At 57.5% G+C, this 22,439-nt stretch overlaps 1 protein-coding gene across 2 annotated transcripts in view; it reads left to right on the top strand.

The window, feature by feature from the left end:
• LOC102448560 (uncharacterized) overlaps positions 1 to 19,891 on the top strand; it is a 35,805-nt gene extending 15,914 nt beyond the window's left edge. Inside the window, exons 5-20 of one of the 2 annotated variants that reach the window (XM_075925316.1) lie at positions 4,553 to 4,705; positions 6,182 to 6,243; positions 6,791 to 6,949; positions 7,584 to 7,769; positions 8,203 to 8,305; positions 8,771 to 8,912; positions 9,910 to 10,093; positions 10,366 to 10,465; positions 10,965 to 11,083; positions 11,679 to 11,716; positions 12,563 to 12,675; positions 13,245 to 13,393; positions 15,686 to 15,780; positions 17,679 to 17,757; positions 18,436 to 18,544; positions 19,247 to 19,891. In XM_075925316.1, the coding sequence (XP_075781431.1) occupies positions 4,553 to 4,705; positions 6,182 to 6,243; positions 6,791 to 6,949; positions 7,584 to 7,769; positions 8,203 to 8,305; positions 8,771 to 8,912; positions 9,910 to 10,093; positions 10,366 to 10,465; positions 10,965 to 11,083; positions 11,679 to 11,716; positions 12,563 to 12,675; positions 13,245 to 13,393; positions 15,686 to 15,780; positions 17,679 to 17,757; positions 18,436 to 18,544; positions 19,247 to 19,320 (1,865 nt within the window). In that variant the 3' untranslated portion in view covers positions 19,321 to 19,891. The remainder of the gene's footprint in view (positions 1 to 4,552; positions 4,706 to 6,181; positions 6,244 to 6,790; positions 6,950 to 7,583; positions 7,770 to 8,202; positions 8,306 to 8,770; positions 8,913 to 9,909; positions 10,094 to 10,365; positions 10,466 to 10,964; positions 11,084 to 11,678; positions 11,717 to 12,562; positions 12,676 to 13,244; positions 13,394 to 15,685; positions 15,781 to 17,678; positions 17,758 to 18,435; positions 18,545 to 19,246) is intronic. The other variant, XM_075925321.1, reaches the window with a different exon arrangement.
• The last annotated feature ends 2,548 nt before the right edge of the window (positions 19,892 to 22,439 follow it).

A 22,439-nucleotide genomic window follows, 5' to 3' on the forward strand; every position in this document is an offset into this window, starting at 1 on the left:
TCTCTCAACTAGTTACTGAGCCAGGAGAGGACTTTCCCTCTTATCCCATGCCTGCTTTTTTTGCTTAAGAACCTTTGGGGGGGGGGGGGGGGGGGGGAATAATCAAAGGCTTTCTGAAAGACCAAGTACACTAGATCCATTGGCTCACCCTTGTCCATCTGCTTGTTGACACCCCACTCGAGGAATTTGAATACATAGAGGCAGGATTTCCTTTTACAAAAGCTGTTGGCTCTCCCACACCTAATCCTTTTCATTTGCATGTCTGAATTCTGTCCTTTACAGCAGGTTCAACCAGTTTGTCTGGTAGTGGCGTTAAGGCTACTGACCTGTAATGTTTGGATCACCTCTGGAGCCCCTCAAAAATAGGGCTGACATGAGCTGACCTCTAGTCACCTGGAAATCTGCAAATTCATCCTGGAGGCTCCTTCAGAAACTCTTGGGCAAAATACCATCTGGTCCTGGTGCCTTATTATAAATGGCAAACGAAATTTCATGTGGATAAGTGTAAAGTAATGCACATCAGGAAAAATTAACCCCAACTATATGTACAGTATGATGGGGGCTAATTTGGCTACGACAAATCAGGAAAGGGATCTTGGAGTTATCGTGGACAGTTCTCTGGAAACTTCCACGCAGTGTGCAGCGGCGGTCAAAAAGGCAAATAGGATGCTAGGAATTATTAAGAAAGGGATAGAAAATAAGACGCAGAATATCTTACTGCCCCTGTATAAAACTATGGTACGCCCACATCTTGAATACTGTGTACAGATGTGGTCTCCTCACCTCAAAAAAAATATTTTGGCCTTGGAAGGGGTTCAGAAAAGGGCAACTAAAATGATGAGGGGTTTGGAACGGGTCCCATATGAGGAGAGGTTAAAGCGACTGGGACTTTTCAGTTTAGAAAAGAGGAGACTGAGGGGGGATATGATAGAGGTCTATAAAATCATGAGTGGTGTGGAGAGGGCCGATAAAGAAAAGTTATTTATTAGTTCCCTAAATAGAAGAACTAGAGGTCACCAAATGAAATTAATGGGGAGCAGGCTTAAAACTAATAAAAGGATGTTCTTCTTGACACAGCATGTAGTCAACCTGTGGAACTCCTTGCCAGGGGAGGCTGTGAAGGCTAGGACTATAACAGAGTTTAAAGAGAAGGTAGATAATTTCATGGAGGTTAGGTCCATAAAAGGCTATTAGCCAGGGGATAAAATGGTGTCCTTGGCCTCTGTTTGTCGGAGGCTGGAGAGGGATGGCAGGAGACAAGTCGCTTGATCTTTGTCTTTGGTCCACCCTCTCTGGGGCACCTGGTGCTGGCCACTGTCGGCAGACAGGCTACTGGGCTAGATGGACCTTTGGTCTGACCCAGTACGGCCGTTCTTATGTTCTTATTACTGTTTAATTGACCATTTGGTTCCAAAATTCCGAATGGATTGAAGTGTCAAATGTGTCCCCCCCCCCCCCCCTAAAAAGAATGGCTCGGGGTGGGCATCTCCTTCGCATCCTAGGAAGTGAAGATGGATGCAAAGAATCCATTTAGCTTCTCCGCATTGGGCCTTGTCTGAGTGTTCCTTCAGCACCTGGATGGTCCAGTGGGCCTCACTGACTGTCTGGCAGGCTTCCCGCTTCTAATGTCGTAAAACTTTTTTTCCTGTTGCTCTTCAAAATTTTTTTTTTTGCTTGCCGAATTATACTTGGCTTGCCAGAGTACTGACTTCCTGTTTTCCTCTGTAGGATTTGATTTCCAGTTTGTAAAGGGCTGCCTTTTCCCTCTAACTACTTAAGTCTGTTTAGCCGTGGTGGCGTTTTGGCTCTTGCTGTTTGTTTTGTGGGGGGTGTTTTTTAAATGTGGGGTATACTCTTAATTTGAGCCTCTCTCATGGTAGCCTATAAAACCAGCATCCCTGTAGCTTGTGACTGTCCTTGTTACGTCACTCCTGTGTGGTTCCCATTTCTGAAGTCAAACTGTGAACCTGGTCTCTCTCTCTCTTTTTTTTTTTTTTTTTTTTTTTTTCCTTCTAATGAACTAGAATTGGCAGCACTGGTGCTACTTTGCCCATTCTGTACTGGTCCTCTCTGCTGAGATGGCTGATGGCCACTTCTCTTCTCCCGTGGGAGAGCCCTTTGGGCCAGGGCTGAATACAGTAGCAGGGGTTTTGGGGGAGGAGGGTTGGGGCTGCTGCCCATGATGTACCTTGGGGCTCAGAAGAACTAATCGGTGCTTCCTAGCTGGGCCTAAGCTCCTTAGCCAAAGAAATACACCAATGGTAAGCAGGCAGCCACAATATGCAGAACTTCAGGTCCCTGCCATGCGTCTGTTCTCTCCCCCATAAGTTTCCAATGACCGAGGGGAAGAAGGGGTGCTGTTGCTGCCTCCTAACAAGGGTTTCCTCCCCTCGTTGCCCGTGGCTACTGGGCGTGGGAAATACAAGGCCTGCCTGCTTTCAACCTGTGGCACGCGCAGCCAGGAGATGGAGCCTTGTGCTCTGAATGTCCCTAGTGTGTGGGCTACCGCCTGGTTGTGGACAACGGGATGGATCGCTATTGCCTGTCCTGAGGGAAGGAACAGAAGCACCTGGCATTGGCCACTGTAGCAAGACAGGATATCTGGCTAGATGGCCCTTGGGTCTGATTCAGTCTGGCCTGTCTTGTGTGCTATTGCTGGAGACGCTTTTCTTATCTTAGCTGCTCTATCTCCTCTCTCCACCTTGGGGCACAAAAATCCTCCTTATTCCCTCCCACCTCGAAATCAACTCGACGGTGGCTTTAAGGGCTCTGGAATAGCAGCAGACTGACCTGATTCCAGGCAGCTTGGGGGAAAGCTGAGCAGCAGCAAAGGCACTGGAGCAGTCTGTCTGCAGCCTCAGGAAGACTGCACTGCCTCACGTCCCAGTTGCCAGCTGTTGGCGTTGCAGATACATGGGCTAGAAACCCACTGAAGAGTGCTTGCGTTCTGCAGAGGGGCTTAGCCACGTCCCCACACCTAGCAGGGCTCTTGAGGTATGGATTCCCAGCCCTATCTCTACATATTGCCTGTCTTTGGGACCAGCTCTGTTCAATATCTTCATCAACAAGTTAGATATTGGCACAGAGGGGATGCTTATTAACTTTGCAGGTGATACCAAGCTGGGAGGGTTTGCAAGTGCTTTGGAGGGTAGGGTCATACTTCAAAATGATCTGGACAAACTAGATAAACGGTCTGAGGTAAACAGGATGAAGCTTAAGGACAAATGCAAAGTGCTCCACTTGGGAAGGAACAAACAGTTTCACACATACAGAATTGGGAAGCGACTGTCTGGGGGGAGTCCTGCAGAAAGGGATCTAAGGGTCATAGTGGACCACAAGCTAAATGAGTCAACAGTGTGATGCTGTTGCAAAAAAAGCAAACGTGATTCTGGGAGGTATTAACAGGAGTGTTGTGAGCAAGACCCGAGATGTCGTTCTTCTGCTCTACTCTGCACTGATTAGGCCTCAACTGGAGTATTGTTCAGTTCTGGGCACCACATTGCAAGACACATTTGGAGAAGGTCCAGAGAAGAGCAACAAGAATGATTTCTAGAAAACATGACCTATGAGGGAAGACTGAAAACTGGGCTTCTTTAGGAAAGAGAAGACAGAGGGGACATGATAGTGGTTTTCAAGTACCTAAAAGAGCATTACAAGGGGGGGGGGGGAGAATTGTTCTCCTTGGCCTCTGATGACCGGACAAGAAGCAATGGGTTTAAACTGCAGCAAGGGAGGTTTAGGTTGGACATTAAGAAAAACTTCTTAACTGTTCCACTGTGATTGAACACTGTAGTAAATTGCCCAGGGAGGTTGTAGAATCCCCATCTCTGGAGATATTGAAGAGCAGGTTAGACAGACACCTGTCAGGGATGGTCTAGCCGGTGCTGGGTTGTGCCATGGGGGAGGGGACTGGACTCGATCACCTCTTGAGGTCCCTTCCAGTTCGAGTGTGCTAGAATTCGATGCTATTTAATGGGTAAGCAGGGCTGTTGCTGGGGCTACTAATTCAGCTCCTTACTCAGGATGTGGAAGGTTAACCAGCAAGCTGCATCCTTACCAGGTGAGGTTACCGGTTCTGGTTAACCTAGAGGGGCTGGAGCAGCTCCCCAGGCAGAGGGCTGCTGCAGCCCCTGTCCGTGGCAGACCTGGACGTGATCCCCCACCCCCCTGCAGGTTACATGCTAGCTCTCGCCCACAGAGACGCCGCCTCCCTTTGGAGCGGGGCCGGCAGCCGTCCTAGCCAGCCTCACTCTCTCTAGGGGGCAACTTTGCTGCAGTGTCGATGCTTCTTCCGGGGGGGGGGGACCAGGTGCTGCCGACCCCACTCCCAGGGAGGTTTCGCTGCGGGCTCTGCAGTATAAAACTTGTTTAAACTTTACAGCCGAGCCCGCCGTGCGGGTAACCACTGACTTTAGTGGTTACTCAGTCACGTTGCTAAACGCGCTCGTGCATCCCTACTCCTGGTGCAGAATTTTGTCCTTGTGAAGTAGATGTGATGATTCCCAAAGCAGCCGGACCAATCCTCAACTTGCCTCTCGTCGCTTCCCCACAGGGAACTCCTTGCGTCCTTGTGTCTTCTCTTTCCCAGGTTCCACCGTCACCTGCGGGAACATCCTCTACCTGCTGCTGTTTGGATGGTGGCTCTCCCTCCTCTACCTCCTGGTTTCTGCCCTGATGTTCCTCACGGTCCTGGGAGCGCCCTACGGTGCGTCCTGCCGACTCGTGAACTGTGGCGTGTGTTATCGTAGGCCTAAAAGCCAGGGACCACTGTGCACTGGACACGACGTGATCCCTGCTGGGAATCTGGGCTGGCTTGTTAATCCCTTAGATGGCCAACTGAGTTTTCTGGCACTTGGTCATATTATAGCTTGTTACCTTAGTGTAGCACCCTAGTGCTTGGGAGATTAGCTGGGGGCCCTGGTGTGCTAGCTGCTGTACAAACCTAGCAAATTTAATTCTTCCTTCCCCTTAGAGCATGGGTTCCCAAACTGGGGGGCATGAAGAAATTCCAGGGGGGGCGTGAGGCAACCCAGCCTCCCCTCCCATCAAGTTTTGCTGCCCTGTTTTTTCCTTTGGGTTTTTTTGCTTGCAAGTTTTGCTGTGGGGGGTGGGATGAGGGTTTTTCAAAATAGTGTGTGTGTGTGGGGGGGGGGGGGGGAACCACTGCCTTAGAGCATTAGATCACATCTGTGGGAGGGATGCAGGAGCTACACAGGGTCTTGGGGAGCAACACAAGACACCCAGTAACTTAGATTCAGGTGATGGAGAACTCGCAGCCCTTGAGCAATTAACAGGGGGTAACAGATTGTTGGGATGTAGTAAATTCTCCATCGCTACAGTCCCACTGAAAGACACTTCAATCCAAGTGCAAGTTCTTGGGCTTGATGTGGGAATTGTAAGATGAAATCTGGCCTGCGGAGTGCGGGAGGCCAGCCTAGCTGATCCTGCTGGCCTGAGCCTTGTCTTGGTGAAAGATTTCCTGTGTGCTGCCTACAGCTAACTCCACACTCCAGGCAGCATGCCCCTCTTCCAAGATCTGTCCCTCTCCAGTGGAGACATAGGAGTTTTGCAGCAAGTTCATTTGCTGCCTATGTAACACATCCAGGGGACAGATTTCACCGCCCTGCAGCAATGAGACTGCTTCCCCCCCCAAAAAAAATCCTGTTCCCCCAAACCTGCCTTCAGACCCTGCTGATGGCTCTGACATGAGGACACTTGGGTTCTACTCCCAGGCCTGTGACCAGGCTCATCGTGGGGGGTGAAGCTAAATTGCTGGACGCTGCTCTTCTTCCCCGCTGTAAAAGGGCGTTTCCTCCCTGCCGGGCAGGAGAACTTGACCAGGGGCTGCCCTCCGCTGGGACTTGATTTGCTTTCCTCAAAGGCCCCAGAAATGTGTGAGAAGCAGGCAGGGTCCTGCCACAAGGACCAGGCCGTTTAGTGCAACATGGGAGGTTATAGACAGGAAGGTCGTCTTGGGTAATTCTTCATTTCCATTGGCTGCCTCGTCTCCCCCTCCCTTCTCGGTAGGTAGAACCGCTGACCTAAAGGCTGCTGGGGGGCCATGGGGTTCCCTGGGCGGGAGGGAGTCTGTCTCCTGAGCAGAGAGCCAAAGGATTCTGAGGGAATTATCCCAAGGAGCCCGGTTCGAGCCCGGCAGGTGACGTTTCTCTTCTGCCCGCAGGGAAGCTGTGCTGGAACCTCGCTGGGTATTTCCTCTGGCCGTTTGGCAAAGTGATTCAGAAGGTAGTGGGGCATGGCGGGGTGGAAAACGGGCCGCCTGCTTCGTCTCGGCGGGCGCTGTGGCAGGGTCCGTGCCCAGCTCTGGACGGGGGCGCCCCCCAGCCAACTGGCGCACCAACTGCATGAGCATGGCCTCTTCCCTGCCCCATCCCTCTAGCGGTGGGGGGGAGGGAGCTGGCTGGCTTGCCCCATGCATCCGGCCGGAAAAGGAGCCAGTGATGGGAAAGATCCCGCATCCGTACCTAATGCAGCTCAGGGCGGCGGTTACCATGGTAGCAATGATCGCGGGGTCCCCTGCTCCCCAGCAGAAGGTGCAGGCCTCTGCTGTAGCACCAGGCCCTGAGCCAGCCTAGAGCTGCCGAGGGCTAGTGTAAAATGGTTGGTGCAAAGCCAGAGGGGCCACGTTGGCCTTGGCCCTGCAGCGAGGCAGCACCAGCCTCTGTGGAAGTAAACTACTCTCCTGGCTGAGTCTCGGCCTGGCGGGGGCGGGGGAGGAGTCCTCCGATGTCCTCCCGACTCTGCCCCTCAGACGTGCTCTCCCCTCTCCCAGACCAGAGGCTGCTCTCGGAAGTGCAGCATCAAGTTCAGCAAGTGTGAGGTCATCTCGGAGGTGAACGAGGCGAAGGAGAGCACCCCGCTGCTCATCCACCACGAGACGGGCCCCGGCGCCCCGCCGGCCCCTGGCAGCCGCGCTGAGGCCACGCACTGGGTAAGGCCCCTTCCCCGGGAGGCAGGGGATGGGCTACGACCGCCTGGCCCCAGCCAGCTCCGCTGGGACTGAACGTTGAGGCACCTCCCCGGCTCCCGCCCATGAGGGGTCTGCGTCGGACTCCCCTCCGCAGAGGGGCCAGTGGGCGCTGCCTTCCCCTTCCTCTTGTTGGCACTGCCCCCGCGCAGGTACCTAGTGCCGCTCAGGGCCGACTAATCCAGTAGGCACAGTGCCTGGGGCCCACAAAAATGTTTTAATTTCATTTTTTTCCTTCTGATTTTAAAAAACTTTTAGCACCCATGAAAATCTATTCAACTTTGCCTAAAACAGTAGGGCCCTGCCGAGGGCTAGTGACCCCCGAGGAGGGGGAACCTCCTGTGCTGGATCAGCTGTGGCTTGGCTCACAGCTGGGTCTATAGCCGTCCCTCTCGGCGTGGGACAGCACCAGCAGGGACACCTGTCTGGTTTCTGCGTCCCTGGGCCAGAGGAGGGATCCACAGGGCCCCCGTAGGTGTCCTCCAAGCGTACGGTCCCTGTAACTGAGGCCTGGGGGTCGTGGTCTGAGCTTCCATGGTCTGGAAGCGTCTCCGTGGCTGCTCACGCAGCCCCCGCTTTGCTCTTCCTCCCCCTTCAGCGGCGTGTGAACACTTACCTCTGGCTCCTGCTGGGCTACCCGGTCCTCGCGCTCGCCCACAGCCTGGTCTGCTTCGTCGCCTGGCTCTTGGTGTTCATCATCCCCATTGCCAAGATGAACGCCCGCACCCTCACCACCGTCCTGCTCCTGCCCCCGGAGCACGTGCACGTCCAGCGGATGAGGAAGGTTGGTGCTGGGGCCCTGCCCCTGGGGAGGCGGCGGAGGGCGGCGTCTAGAGGGAGCGGCCCGTAACCTTTCCCACCCGTGACCGGCGGGGGCAGCTGGACCGGGAGGACGGAATGGGGGCTCTCCTCGTCCGTCTCCTTCCTGGCTGCAGAGCAGGCCGGGCCGATCCAAAGCGACTAGCCTAGACCTCCAGACAAACCTGCCCTAAGACCCTCTTTAAAGGACCCTCCATCCCCAGAGAAGGGCAGAGGGGAGTGTCCAAGCCCAGTGACTCCATCAGCGTTTCCCCTTGTCCGAACACCCTCCCCTCCTTCGGGAGAGCCGCAGGGCCACGAGGAAGCCGGGGAAATGATGCCAGGCCCGGCCCTGCCTGGAATAGCCAGGCTGGCGTCCGGTTGGCGGCAAGCCTAAAGCCTGGCCTCTCTCCCTTCAGACAGAGGTGCCGCTGGAGGCTGAAGTCATCCTGTGCTGCTACCACGCCGTCAATGCCTATTACTACAAATACGCGGTGGACGGGATCAACGTCTTCGCTGTCAGTATCCTTCGGGCGGGCGCGCGGCGTCGCCGGGCAACGCGATGGGCAGGCCGGGGATATGGAGGAACCGAGGCCCGATGGGGATCCTCCCCCCCCCCCCCCCCCAGAGCTGTGAGGGCAGCCTCTGCCCTGCAAGCTCTCCACTCCTGGTGCGTGTTGAGCAGCAGGCGAAGGCAGGGCCAGGGAGGGAGGGACTGAGCCTGGCTGGAGTGTGAGCGTCGTACTGTGTGCTCCGGGGGCTTGTGCGCTCTAGCAGGGGGACTGGCCAGGGAGTAGGCAAAACGGGAGGTGGGCCTTGCGGCCGAGGAGCAAGACTGGGAGATGGGCTTGCTCCCTGGATGGTGAACCTTTGCAGCTCTGCCTCTGGAGGCGTGGCAGCTAAGCACGCCCACCTCCCAGGCGCTCTGGTCCTGGGGCCAGGTGCCACACGCCTGCCTGGAAGGCCCCTTAACCTGCCGCCACGCAGATCTGCTGCCGCTCGTCATTGTGACGCTGGTGCTGGGCTACGTCGACAGCCACAACCGTCTCACCAGCTCCCTGGTGAAGTTCACCCTCTCGCTGCTCTCCATCATGCCCCTCTCCTACTACATCGGCATGGCCATCGCCAGGTGAGCCGGCGCCTTCCCCCACGTCCCACAGGGGCCAGGCAATCCCGGCTGTTAACGTCCCTCCCAGGTCGGAACCCGCATCGCAACCTCTCACCAGCAAACGGCACAGCCTGGCATGGGCTCCCCCCCCCCCCCCACCCCCTCCTTGCCATCCTTGCCGGGAGGCGTCCAGCCGCTGCTTGGGCAGAGTGTCCCTGTGGCAGGCAGCCGGCTCCTGCCAGCTGCAGCACGAACGCCTCATGGGATTCTTGGACTCCGGAGTGTCGCTGGCGCCTCGCGCGCTAGCCAGGCCCTGCCGCCTCCTGGACTGTGCAGCCCTCCTGTGCGGTGGTGGATTAGCCCCTGGCCAGCAAGGCCCGTGCCCAGAGGCCAGGCCAGTCTGGGGGCCCTGGCAAAAGAGGCCCCCTGCACCCAGACCTGTTCTGCCTGGTGCTCCTGCTGCAGAGGGGGGTCAGGATACAGAGGGCGTACCTGGCTCTGTCCCCCTCCTAGTCAGCGCTCCAGCCAGGACGCACCGGGAGCTCGCCCCACAGCCCAGCTGGAGTGCAAGGTGGGGTGGACTGGGCAGAAGGAGCTCCCCCCCCCCCCCCCCCCATTTTGTTCTGGCCCAGGGCCCCTCGACCCGAATGTGCCCCTGCTCCCGCAATAGCCCTGCAGGCAGCGCTAGAAGGGAAGGACCCTCAGTCTGCTGCAGGTGAGGCAGCGCCTCTGATAGCGCAGGGCCCTCAGTGGCAGCGCGGGGAGTCCCAGAGACCTCGCCCGCGTCCGGCAGCTCTTGGCCAGCTCATGGGTTTCCCCCTCTGGGCTGAGTGCCGTGCAAAGATCTGGAGAGCACCGCGCCATCCTGGTTGCCCTAGGAGAGACCCTTTTGAGGGCTGGAGCCGAATGGCTCCAGTGTAGAAGATTGAGCCTGTCTCAGGAATTCTCCTATTCCTGCTGGCTCCACCCTGGTGCTGTCCCCGATCTCCCTGCGCAAACTAACCCCCGTGTGCCTTAGTATTTCAGCTCAGAGCAACTTCGCGGTGGGGGCGGTGGTGAACGCCTCCTTCGGCTCCATCATCGAGCTGACCTTCTACATCACGGCGCTGATCAAAGGCTCCCGGGAGGGGAACAAGTGTTACGAGGAGATCGTGAAGTCGGCCTTGACGGGAACCCTGTTGGGCTGCGTCCTCTTCATACCAGTGAGTCTGGCCGGAGGCGCGTGGCCCGGGGCGGTGCTCCAGGCTCGGCCGTCGACACGGTCCCTGGGAGCAGGCAGCTTCGGGTCGTGGCCCCTTCGAACTTGGTCCGACCTTTCCTCTTGGAAGCGGCCGCTGCTGCTCACACGCATGGGTTGCACGACTGAGTGGCCTGCAGGGCCGTGGGGGGGGGAGTCCCCTAGCTAGCCGGGCTGCCGTGCAGACAGCACACCACCTGGGAGGGTGATGCACGCGCTTCCTCTGTGCCTTTCTAGGGCTTGTGCATGGTGATCGGCGGCATCCGCCACCAGGAGCAGAGGTTTAACAGCAGATCGGCTGGTGTCAGCTCCGCCCTGCTCTTCTTATCCGTGGGAGGTAAGCGAGGAACTGGCCCAGCGCTGGAGCTGCAGGTACAGGACGGAGGAAAGGGGGTGTTTCTGGCCAGCCTGGGCGGGGGGGCAGCACCCACTCTCCTGCGGAGTTTGCCTGCTGCTGGCTCTCCCATCTTCAGGCCTCTCTATGGCCCCTGGCCCTGTGTCCTTGGGCTCCCGGGTGGGTTGGGAAGTGCCTGTGAAAGGGAAGCTGTTCCCCAGCAGCTGGTCTCCCGGGTCTGGTTATCAGCTGGAGGGGGCTAGGTGGGAATTGCTCTTAGGCGGCGGCTGTGGGGGCGGATCTGCATGTATTTGCCTGCCGCACTTCAGTGGGTCTCTGCTCTGCAGCTCAGTTGGATCAGGCCAGAATGTGGATTTTTTTCCCCCCAGCTTGTCTCGGTCCTGTGCTATTGCCCTTGTCTCGTCACCTGCGTTGGCCCAAGGCGGCGCGGAACCCCCCCCACCCCGGCTCTGTGCCTCACTCCCTGCCTCTCTCCTGCCAGGTGTCTTCGCGCCGACGCTGTTCTCCAAAGTCTACGGGCGGCTGGTCTGCGGCGAGTGCCAGAACATCACCCACAGTCTGGCTGGCCACTACCTCTGCCAGAACTGCCACTTCGACCTGGTGGGTGGGACGCTGGGACCTCGCTCTGCGTCTTGGCTCTCGCGCAGGCCTGGTGGCGGGGCTCTCCATGCTCTGCCACGCGTGCGGGGCCCAGGAACGCCTCCGAGGAGTGTGGTGTGTCCGACCAGGGCCACGTTTCTTCCCGGGGGTGCTGAGTGTTACGCGCTAGCAGAGTTCCAGTATCTGCTTCAGTGGGACCAGATGCTCAGAGAACTGGCTGCTTCCTTCACTCTGCAACGGGGCCTGGATTTCAGGCCCCCCGCCCCCGTTCAGCCTGCACTGCGCTCTGGATGCAGGGAAGAGCCTCGGTCTCTAGCCCTCAAGGGGTGTCCTCCACCCCCCCCCGTGCCCCGGTTAGTTTCCGCAGTGCGTGCAGAGTCACTCCATCTCCCGTTACAGCAAGTAACCGTCACGGATTTGGGGCTCTGCTCCCGTCTGACAAACGGCTGCTCCCCAGCAGCTGTTGGGGGTGAGGGTGGAGATCAGGGCTGCCGTGCATCCTCGTCATTCGCCAGCCATCCTGCACTGAGGATGTGGCGCTTAGGCCGGTGGATCTCCGGCACTAACCAACCCTCCTGTGGCTCTTGTTTTGTAGATGGAGCACAACGGCACCCTCTTCTACAAACACGTCCAGTAAGTGCCTGCCCGGCTGTCCCGGCACGCAGATGCAGTGGATCAGCCCTCCCCGCTACTGGGAGCAGGGAGGAGCCCCGCTGTGAGGGGACGCCGTCGACTTCGACCTGTGCCACAGCACGGAGCTTCCTTGTCCGCCTCCCGCTCACTAGTCCCCATCCAGGCACCAGTCTGGCTCTGCCAGGCTGCAGTGCTCAGACCCCTGCGAGCTGCCTTGCTTCCATTCTCCTCTCTGTGCCAGGCTCGCCAGAGCTCTGCGCCGGCCCGCTCTAGGAGAGCAGGTGCTGATCTGGGCTCTGCCACTGGCTTAGCCAGGTGGCCTCTGTCTTATTACCTGTGAAATGGGCCTATTGTTGGTCTCCGGGTGGGGAGTGTGGACTTGTCTGGAGAACAAGTGCTGGTCTCAGCTGAACCCCCGCCCCTACGTCCCGCCGGCCTCAGGCACGACAGGACCCATCGCTCTCTGCCGCTCCTTCCTGCTAGCGCAGGGCGCCAGGACGCAGCGTGGAGACGGGACTGTCCTGGCAAGGCAGCCTCCCTGAGCGGGGAGGAGGGTTAATTCTTCCTTGGGCTCCCTCCCCGCAGCCTGGCTCTGCTGCCAGCGTCTGCTTGTTCTGCACACTCCTGCGTGGGGCGCTTGTGCTGATCGGGGCTTTCTCCAGCAAGCTCTGAGTGCAGGGATCCTGGAGTGGAGGGGGGGCTAGAGGAGAAGCCTACCCCTTCTCCCCCCCCCCCCCACCCCCGCCCCAGGGCCCCCTTGGGGAAAGGCCAGAGGAGACTTCCCGGGAGTGGCTGGGGGGCAGCAGGGTTTCTGCGTCCGGCCCCAGCAGGTCTGGTGTGTTGCAGGCCCCTGGTGTACACCGTGTCCCTCCTGCTCCCTGCCGCCTACATCATCGGCCTCCTGTTCACCCTGAAGACTCACTCGCACATCTACGACATCCACATCAGCGACTGCCACAGTGAGTCCCCGCCGCGGCCGGCCCGGGAGCTGGGCTCCCCTGGGTCCAGCTCAGAGCGTTGGCGGGTGGATGCTGGGCTCTCCGCTGCCCAGGGCGGGGCATTGGGAGCCAGGACTCCCGGGGCCTACTCCTGGCAGTGCCGCTGGCTCTGTGCACGTGGCGGGGCTGGGACCTGCCCTGGGGTGCTGCGAATGCACCGCCGGCGCTGTAGGAGTAAAACAGCCCCCTCCTGCCGCAAGGGGGGCACCCAGGGGAGACGGGGTGCTCTCCCGGTCGGCGCTATTGAGCCCCACAGGTGAACTGACATTCAAGTCCCCAATCCGGGGCAGGGAACGGTAACTGAACCTGCCCATGCACAGGCTCCAAACCCCCAGACTCGGGGGCAGAGCGAGGCTCCTGGGGGGCAAAGCTGGCTCCACCCGAAGCTCGGGTAGCGTCTCCCCTTCCCGGGGGTAACCGGGCGGCTGAGCGGGACCCTAGGCTGCAGCTCTCGGGTGGGGCTGAGTCGACGTGGGACTCCCTCGTGGGCCGGGGCCGGCTCTGCTCACGCACCTCCTTGCTTTGCACAGTGCCCGGTCACCACCACAGCGCCGTGGTCCACTGGTCCCGCTGCAGAGCCCTGCTCATCCTCCTGCTCTCCACCCTGTGCATGTCGGCCTGCGCGGACCTGGCCACGGAGCACATCAGCCCCATCCTCTCCAACTCCACCGTCTCGCAGGTGAGGAGCCGTCTGCCTGTAGGGAGCCTGGCTTGGAATACAGGGGAGTGGGTCTAAACCCAGAGCCGGGGGCCACTGACCCGAACGTCCGGGGGGGGAAGCCTCTGGCTGGGTCCGGGGGAGTTGGCACCATTTAGTGACCCGGCTGGGTTTGAGTGGGCCTGGTACCGCTAACGTGCTGGACTAGGGAGGGCTGGCTCCTCCCATGAGTGGCCAGGCTGGGTCGAGCCGTTGGTCCCTCTAGCCCAGCCTCCTGTTGCCCGCCGTGGTCAGTGCCAGGCGCTTCAGAGAGGGTGAACGGAGCGGGCCATGAGCGAGTGATCCCTGGCTTGGCATCCCACGCCTCTGGCTGCCGGGGCCCTCGGCCAGGGGACCGTGTGGGGTAGGCGGAGGCTTTCTCGGGGGTACGCCAGCTCCTCCAGGTCAGCATTTCTCACCCTGGGGGTTGCAAGGCCCAGGAAGCTCACAGGACCTGTTTTGGGGTGGGGGGGGGGGGGGGAAGCAGGGCAGTTTCCTGGGCCCCACACCAGGGGGCACTCGAAGCTCCCCTGATGGAGTGGCTACAGTGGTCTGGGAAGGCTGAGAACCACGGGCTGTAGAACACTCGCAGCTGGGGGGTTGCGTCCCCGACCCTCATGGACGGACCCATCTTCCGTGAATGCTCCTTGGTACCAGAGTGCCTGCCCAGCCCCATGGGAGGGGGAGATGCCGTCTGTGCGCTTGCGCCTGTCACCGGTCACGCCGCATCTCCTCCAGGTGCATGTGTTCCTGCAGGGCGCGCTGGCCCTGGGGGCGCACCCATAGACCCCCTGGAGAACCTCTCAGCCCCCTGCCTGGGCGCTGGATCTAGGGCAGTGTTTCTTAACCAGTGGTACGAGTAGCCTCGGGTACTCGAGAGAAGTCTGGGAGGTACGTCAACACAACTGAAAAGTGAAGAACTGAATGTTTTACATTTTTATGGCGCTTTTACTATTTTTGTACTTTTTACACCCAAAAATTTCATCGCCCATCCAGCTACGATTAAGTTGTTTAAACAAATGTGTTGCAATGGTAGAAAAAGAAAAATGGTCTGAAAACGGTAGGTGCTGGGCGTACTTAGACACTTTTTTAAAGGGAGTAGTGATAGAAATGTAGCCGTGTTAGTCTGGTGTAGCTGAAGCAAAATGCAGGACAATGTAGCACTTTAAAGACTAACAAGATGGTTTATTAGATGATGAGCTTTCGTGGGCCAGACCCACTTCCTCAGATCAAATAGTGGAAGAAAATAGTCACAACCATATATACCAAAGGATACAATTAAAAAAATGAACACATAAGAAAAGGACAAATCACATTTCAGAACGGGGGGGGGGGAGGAAGGAAGGTAAGTGTCTGTGAATTGATATTAGAGGTGGGGAGAGTGGAATGTCTGTGAGCTAATGGTATTAGAGGTGATAATTGGGGAAGCTATCTTGGTAATGGGTAAGATAGTTCAAGTGTTTGTTCAGTCCTTCTCGGAGAGTGTCGAATTTTAACATGAATGACAGTTCAGAGGATTCCCTTTCAAGTGCAGATGTAAAAGGTCTTTGTAGCAGAATGCAGGTGGTTGTCATTTAGAGAGTGTCCTTTCTGGTTGAAATGGCAAGAAACTGTTTTCTCTTTGTGATCTTGTCTGATATCTGTTTTGTGGGCATTAATCCTTTGGCGAAGTGTCTGAGACGTTTGTCCAATGTACATAGCAGACGGACACTTCCGGCACATGATGGCATAAATTATATTTCTGGATGCGCAGGAACAGTTGAGACACACTGATCTAGAGCAGCGGTGGGCGCCCTGCTCCCCACCAGGGTTCTGTGTGTGGCCCACGAGCCCTTTTGCACAGTTGCTCCCCTGCAGGGTTGCCAGATGCTGCAAGTCTCCATCTGTATAGGCTGTTCCCAACCCGTATTACTGCCGTGACCCCCACGTAAAGCCGGGGCATGTCAAGTGAGGGGCGGGCTGCAAGCCGGGTGCTCCCTCTGTAGCCAGTCAAACCACTGCTGCGGTACAGTTGGCCTGCCCCCTGCAAGTTCTAGGTACCAAGTGCAGGGAGCAAAACTCCCCCATCTCGGGAGACCGTCTTGGTTGCGACCGTCTTGCTGGCCTCGACTGCCCACCACTGACTGACTGAGGCTGCCCTAGGCCAGCTGCTTTTCTTCCCAAGGAGCAGACGCCCCGAGCTGGGAGCCCGCTGCCGTACAGCGCAGGCCTGGCGTGGCCGCGGAGGGGGCAGAGCAGTTCGCTGGCCCTGCGCTGACTCTCTCTCCTTGCCAGTATTTCATCGGGGTGACGGTGCTGGCCATGGTGCCCGAGCTGCCCGAGCTCGTCAACGGGATCCAGTTTGCCCTGCAGAACAACCTGAGCTTGAGGTGAGTTCCCCAGCCCTGGCAGGGCCTCTGCGGGTGCTTGCGCGTGGCCAGAGGCTGGGGTTTGCCCAGGGCTTCCAGGAGCAGCGTGAACGGACGCCGGGTCGTCTCCACGTTGCCCAGTAGGAAACCTCCTTTAAAGCTCTGAGATGCGGCTGGTACGTGAGCTAGAGTTCCAGGCGCACCCGGGAACCCTGCAAGGTGGGTGGTCAGTAAGCAGCCTGCAGGCCACATGCTGTTTGCCAGGGTTAGCCCCTGACGGGCTGCCAGACTCACCTGCAGCTCCCAGTGTCGGCAATTCGCTGTTCCCAGCCAGTGGGAGCTGCGGGGAGCCGTGGCCCAGCCCGGGAGCTGCAAATGAACCCTGTCGAGCGGCACCTGGGCAGCAGGATGCCTCTTGCCCACCCCTGCTCTAGGAGGAAGGGCTCCCATCCAGAGATGCACCCAGCAGAGTTGCAATGTTGGAAATCATCTGCAGGCTCTCCGGAGGGGTTGGTGGAAATCCACTGCTGGCTGTAATTGAGGTCTTGGCTCCCAGGGGTGGGATGTAGGGGGAAGGGAAGAGCCGTCTGCTCCCTGGCTCTGGTTATGGAAGCATGGAAGATCCAGTCTTCCTAGAGCCTTAAATGTCTAAGCCAGCCCGTCTAAACTCCAGAGTTAAGGGTTCCACATCCCCACTCCCTGCTGCTGGAGACACCCTGACATGGGCCAGGCTGCAAGGAGCTGCTGGGTGTGCCCCCGATCCCGGGAAACTGCTTGGTGCACTGCAGCTCTCATGGACTTTGGTGGGAAGGTGGCGCTGGGCATGCCAGGATCCATAGCTAGCGCAGGAGTTACCTGGCCTGGAGCCCATAGAATCACAGAACACTAGAACTGGGAGGGACTTTGAGAGGTCGTCGAGTCCAGCCCCCTGCCCTCACGGCGGGACCAAGCACCGTCTAGATCAATGTGTGTTAAACTTTTCAAGATCGCGAAACACCAAACAACTTTTTTTTTATGGGGATCACCAAGGATTTTTTGTTGAACAAAAAGAAAGGCTTACCCCTTTAAAGGCGGCCATTCCCAGGGGGAAAGTTGTGGACCCCCCTCCCTCCCAAAAAAGAGACTGGGAAAAGTTGTTGAGCAAGACAAAGCAACAAAAATGGACAGGGAATAGAAGTTAAGCAAAAAAGACCGAACAGTTTGCCCTTTTATCAGGAGAAAAGGGCAATGCCCTTTTAAGGGTGGCCATTTTAAACTCTGTTCTCCACGGCACACCTCCAACTGCCTCGTGGCACACCGGCGTGCTGCGGAACTTTAATACTTTAAGACATGCTGGTCTAGATCATCCCTGACTAACTCGCTCTTCAATATCTCCAAAGATGGAGATTCCACAACTTCCCCAGGCAACTTATTCCACTTTCACCACCTGGTAGAAAGTTTTTTCCTAATGTCCAACCTAAATCTCCCTTGCTGCAATTTAAGCCCCTTGTTGCTTGTCCTTGTCCCATTGCTTCTTGCTAGAAACTGATCCCAAATATGATTTCACAAGGAGAAGATATCTGCTCCATCTCCACCGTCTTGAGTGCACGGCACTGCCCCTCCCTGACAGCTGGACCCTCTCCAACTTATGATGGGTCCCCCTGTGTGTGGGAGAAGAGCCCCAAACCATAAATGGGGCCTCCTAGCCCATGCTGGAGCTCTGGAACGCTTCAGCGATCAGGGACTTTGAGGTCGCGCGTCAGCACGAATCTTTACTCTTGCGCTGTTTGAAGAAACCGGCTGGGAAGTACCCGGGGCTATTGTCTGGATAGTGCTCTAGAAGGGGGTCTGACCTCTGCCCCTTGCAGGGAGCTATAGCTCGAACGCAGTTAGGAGCCTAGAGCTTGGGCTAACTTGCTGTGTCTGCTCCTCTTCCCTAGCATTGAGATCGGGAGCTGTATCGCTGTCCAGGTCTGCATGCTTCAGATACCCATCCTGGTGCTCTTCACCGTCTTCTACGTAAGTCGTGGCACTGGGGCCGTAACCGGATACTCCGACGTCTGTCCCTCTCCACCAGTGGGCTCCGGGCTTTGGGGAAGCAGCTGTGGCTGCAGGTGTTCGTGACCACGGCATGCTTAAGGCCATGCAAGTAGGAACATGCTGCCGGTGGTGGTGAAAGGCGCCGGAGAAGAGGTGTGACTAGGCTATGCCATCCTGAGAGCAGGAATGGGGCAGGCAGTTGCAAGACCGGCTCCCCCCACCTGTCTGGCTTTCAGAGCTAGTCCCTGGTCCCCTCGCTGCGGGCAGGCTGCAGACAAGTGACTAGCGCCCTCGCTGTCTCTCTACCTGCTCATACTTAAAACGGAGCTGACAACGGATCGGTGAGTCTTGCTAACACGTGATCCAGAGCAACAAGAACCAGCCTCCCCCTGCCTCCTAGGGATGGGGGACATGGCAGGCTAACGAATTTTATCCTGCACGTTGACGAAAGTTGTTTCCTTTTGCGCTGTTGGTGCATCGCTTGGTTGTTCAGACAGAGTGGGGTGGGTGAGGGAGTCCCCAGGTGAGGAACGGGGCCTGTCTAAACGGGTGGAACCAGCGTTCTGACGTGTGTGTGTGTGTGTGTGTGTGTGTGTGTGTGTGATCGCCAGGGCTGACGTGCCGGGGTCCTAAAAGCTGCTCTCTCCCTTCCCACAGCCGACCGGCTTCACACTCGTCTTCAGTGACCTCCACGTCTACGCCAGCATGTTCAGTGTGGTTCTCATGAACTACACCTTCATGGACGGCAAGTGTGACTACTTCCAAGGTAAGGGCCCTCGGGGAGGCGGCGGGGGGGGTTTCTAACCCCCTCCCTCCGCCTCTGACAACGTTCCCGTGCTTCTCGAGCACGCTCGGGCCAGGGATTGACCGTGCAAAGGGGCCTCACCGTGTCCTGTGTGCGTGAATCCGTCAGTGGCTCTAAGGCTAGAAAGTCTTCTCTGCTCCCGGGGGAAGGGCAGCTTTCCTTCATGCTCCTCCCCAGAAGTTCCAGACCCTCCAGGGGAGGCCACAGGCTCTACAGGACCCTGGGCAAGGTGGGGGGTGGGGGGAGGGGGCGAGGCTGGCTCTGTGCTCCCAGAAGGGGCGGAGCCTTGGGCAGAAGGGGCGGGGCCATAGCAGCCAGGGATTCAGGCCTTGTCCCCAGGCCCTGAGAGCTGCCCTGAGTGTGCAGTGTAGCAGTTTAAAGGGCCTGGAACTTCACCCTGCTGCTGTGGGAGTCAAGTGGCTGAGTTCATGTAACTGGTGGGTGACTCGGCCCCCGCAGGCAGTCGCTCTGGAGCAGGGATTGTCCTGACCTGCTCTTATCCAGCTCCCAACGGTCCCTTCCCTTGTCCGTGTGAACTCCCGGATTCCGTCCGGAGCAAATGGGCAGCTGTTCCAGCCAGTGCAAACTCCTCTGTCCCAATTCTCCGTCCCTGTTCCAGGGCTGGACTCCCAGTCTCCTAACTGGCTGTTCTCACTGCCCCAGGTACGGTGCTGGTGATGGTCTACTTCATCCTCATCGCCGTGTATTTCTTTGCTCCTTCCCCTGCCGGCTGCTGAGGCCTGTTGCCATGGGAACTTGCGTGTTGACTTTAGGAGAAGGTTCCCCCCACCCCGGGGCAGCTGTTGCCAAAAAGTTGAGTGTGTCTCGGATGCTGGCTGGTTTGGCTTTCACGTGAAAGCGTCTGTTGCATGAAGCCGAGGAACCTGCCCCGGAGCGTGGTTTTCCTTGAGTTTGTGTGTTAAAAGCCGGGATTGAATTGGGAATGGCTCAGCACTGGGGAAGGGGGTGCTGTCAGGCTGGCCACTCACTCTGAACCCCAGAAGGACCCTGGAATGATGCCTGCTGTGACCAAGTGCTGAATCTGCTGGATTGCACACGGGGGGAAAGTCTGGCCGAAGCTTTCGACCGCTGAAGGAGGCCGTCTTCTCTTCCTGCGGGGAAAGCCAAGGTGCTGTGGTGAAACAGACCTGGGGAAAAGGCCTCTCCTATCCTCCCAAGACCGAGTGCTCCCTGCGTGTCACACCTCAGCCTTTGCCACCAGCCGGTCAAACACGCACAGGTGGCTTTTGCTCTGACTTGAAGTTGGTGGGTTTTTCCAACTGTTCTGATTAAAGCAGTTTTGTACAACCTTGATGTGGTCCTTATCTGCTGGGGGGGAATGAGCCTGATCTTCTAACCAAAGGTCTCTGCAGGGAGGCAGATTGTAGTTAACTGACTTATCAGGTTCCTTGTGCCACTAAATGACTGACAAGTCAAGTTCTGAGCCCTGCCGCTGGCTCCCATATAGTGGCCCTGGTGGAGGCTGCAGAAGCAAACTTAGACCTTTTCCTTGGGCTACGTTAGTCTCTCTGCTACCGCGTGATGGAGGGACATAGGTGGCTAACAGGCAGCACCTGGCTTCTGCCTCGGTTTAGTCCATTTTGCCTTGTGGTCTAGAAGAGCTGTCGGGTGTTCTAGTTAAACTTGGCTGCTGGAGCCCTCTGGCCAGGCTAGGGAGAAACAGCCTGTGCTGCATGGGGAGACGCAGTTTCCTAAACCTCCCTCCCTTCACACCCTGCTCCAGAGACGGGATTAGTCGGGCCCCAGCTGCAGGAACAAGGCTTGGGCCTAGGTACCTTGCACTAGCGCTACAGCTGTACGACTGGGTTTCAGAGCCCCCTCCCTGTGGCCTTGTTCATGCCGAAGGCTGTTCCCTTAGTATGGATTCACGTGGTGCTCTCGTGTTGCAGAACGCTGCCACAACGGCAAGGCGTGGTTGCCTCGAATCGGACCCAGCCCCTGCTGTGCCCAAACGCCCAGGGAACACCAGCACCACCTTTCCACAGTGCTTTCCCTGGCATCCTGCTGCACCTCCCAGTTGGTGGCTGTTGTGTGTTCAGGGGCATGCCCAGTACTGCAGGTGCAACTGCAGCCGTGCCGCAAGCTCAGGTTGTGGGGGTGTCTCTACAGGGGCTGCCTGCAGCTAAGGGACCTGGACACTTCTGATCTTCATGTCTGTGTCTTAGCAGAGGGCTAGTGCCAACCTCCCTGGGCACAAGTGAAGCTAATGTCAGAAGCCCTGCTGGGGGGGAGGGGGGGGGTGCTGAAGCAGCATCAGTAAGAAAATGATGCTGTCTGTGTTCAGTACAAGGCTGAGCTGGGACTTGCCACACCAGGGCCCCTTACTGAAATGGGGACAAGCAAACTGGGCATAGTTGATGTAGGCCCCAGGTGCCTAAGGACTACGGTCGCATAGACAATCCTAGAATCCCAGGGCTGGAAGAGACCTTAGAAGGCCATTAAGTCCAGCCCCTTGCCCAAAGCAGGACCAACCCCAACTCAATCATCCCAGCCAGGGCTTGGTCAAGCCGGGACTTAGGGATGGAGATTCCACCACCGCCCAAGGGAACCCAGCCCAGGACTTCCCCACCCTCCTAGGGAAATAGTTTTTCCTAATATCCAACCTGTTGTAACTTGAGACCATTGCTCCTCATTCTGCCCCCACTGAGAACAGCCTCTCCCCAGCCTCTTTGGAACCTTCCTTGAGGTAGCTGAAGGCTGCTGTCAAATCCCCCCTCACTCTTCACTTCCGCAGACTAAACAAACCCAAATCCCTCAGCCTCTCCTCGTAGGTGATGTACTCCAGCCCCATCATCATTTGTTACCCTCTTCTAGACCCCCTCCAACTGTCTACATCCTTTCTGGGGGGAGAGGGTGTACCCAGAACTGGACACAATACTCCAGATGTGGCCACACCCCAGTGCTGAATAAAGGGGAATAATCACTTCTCTAGCTCTGCTAGCAATGCTCCTTCTAATGCACCTCAATATGCCATTTGCCTGCTTGGCTACAAGGGCACCCTATTGACTCTCATCCAGCTTCTAATCCACTGTAATCCCCAGCTCCTTTTCTGCCACACTGCTGCTTAGCCAGTCGGTCCCCAGCCTGTACCAATGCTTGGGATTCTTCTGCCCTTGGGACAGGACTCTGCACTTGTCCTTGTTGAACCTCATCAGGTTTCTTTTGGCCCAAACCTCCAATTTATTTCTTCCTCTTGGGCACCTGACATGCATAAAAGGTTCAGTTTACCAGTGCGGTTCCTCTGGAGTATCTGAAATTCAATGTGATGCCCCGTGCATGGGTCACCAGCCAGGTTTGCTCAGAGCTTTGCCTCCACCACACCCAGTAGCCTTTGCCCTCATCACCAGGAACAGGACCAGGCTCAAGCTACGAAGAGGGGATGGAAAGAGTTTGACTCTGATGTGCAAGGCTGGGCTCTCTAAGAGCCATGTTACTGCTGGGGCTTCTTGCTCGCTTCCTTCCTCTGCTACTGCAGGCTGCTGGGTGGTAGCACCAAGCCCAGGAAAGGCCACAAGGCTCCAGGAAGGGAGCCTGGTTAGCACAGAGCATGCTCAGTACCGATGGAATCTTTGAGAGCTGGGGCTTTGGTTGCTGGGGGCCAGCTGGCTCCTGCCATCCCGGGTGGGCTGGAATAATTGGCTGCTGTAAGACACCGTTCCCCTGCTCCCCAGCATGCTGCAGTTCAGCAGCAAGGAGCCCCAGGAGCAAGCTGGCTGCACTGGCTGTTATGCAGTCATGTAGGTTCACCCCCCGCCTACTGGCTGAGGGAGATTATCCCATCTAGGGGCACTGAGACGCCTCACAGAATGAATCTGCTCTACAGCCTTAGCTGAGC

This window comes from Pelodiscus sinensis, chromosome 1 (genome assembly GCF_049634645.1).
Source record: "Pelodiscus sinensis isolate JC-2024 chromosome 1, ASM4963464v1, whole genome shotgun sequence".
NCBI lineage: Eukaryota > Metazoa > Chordata > Testudines > Trionychidae > Pelodiscus > Pelodiscus sinensis.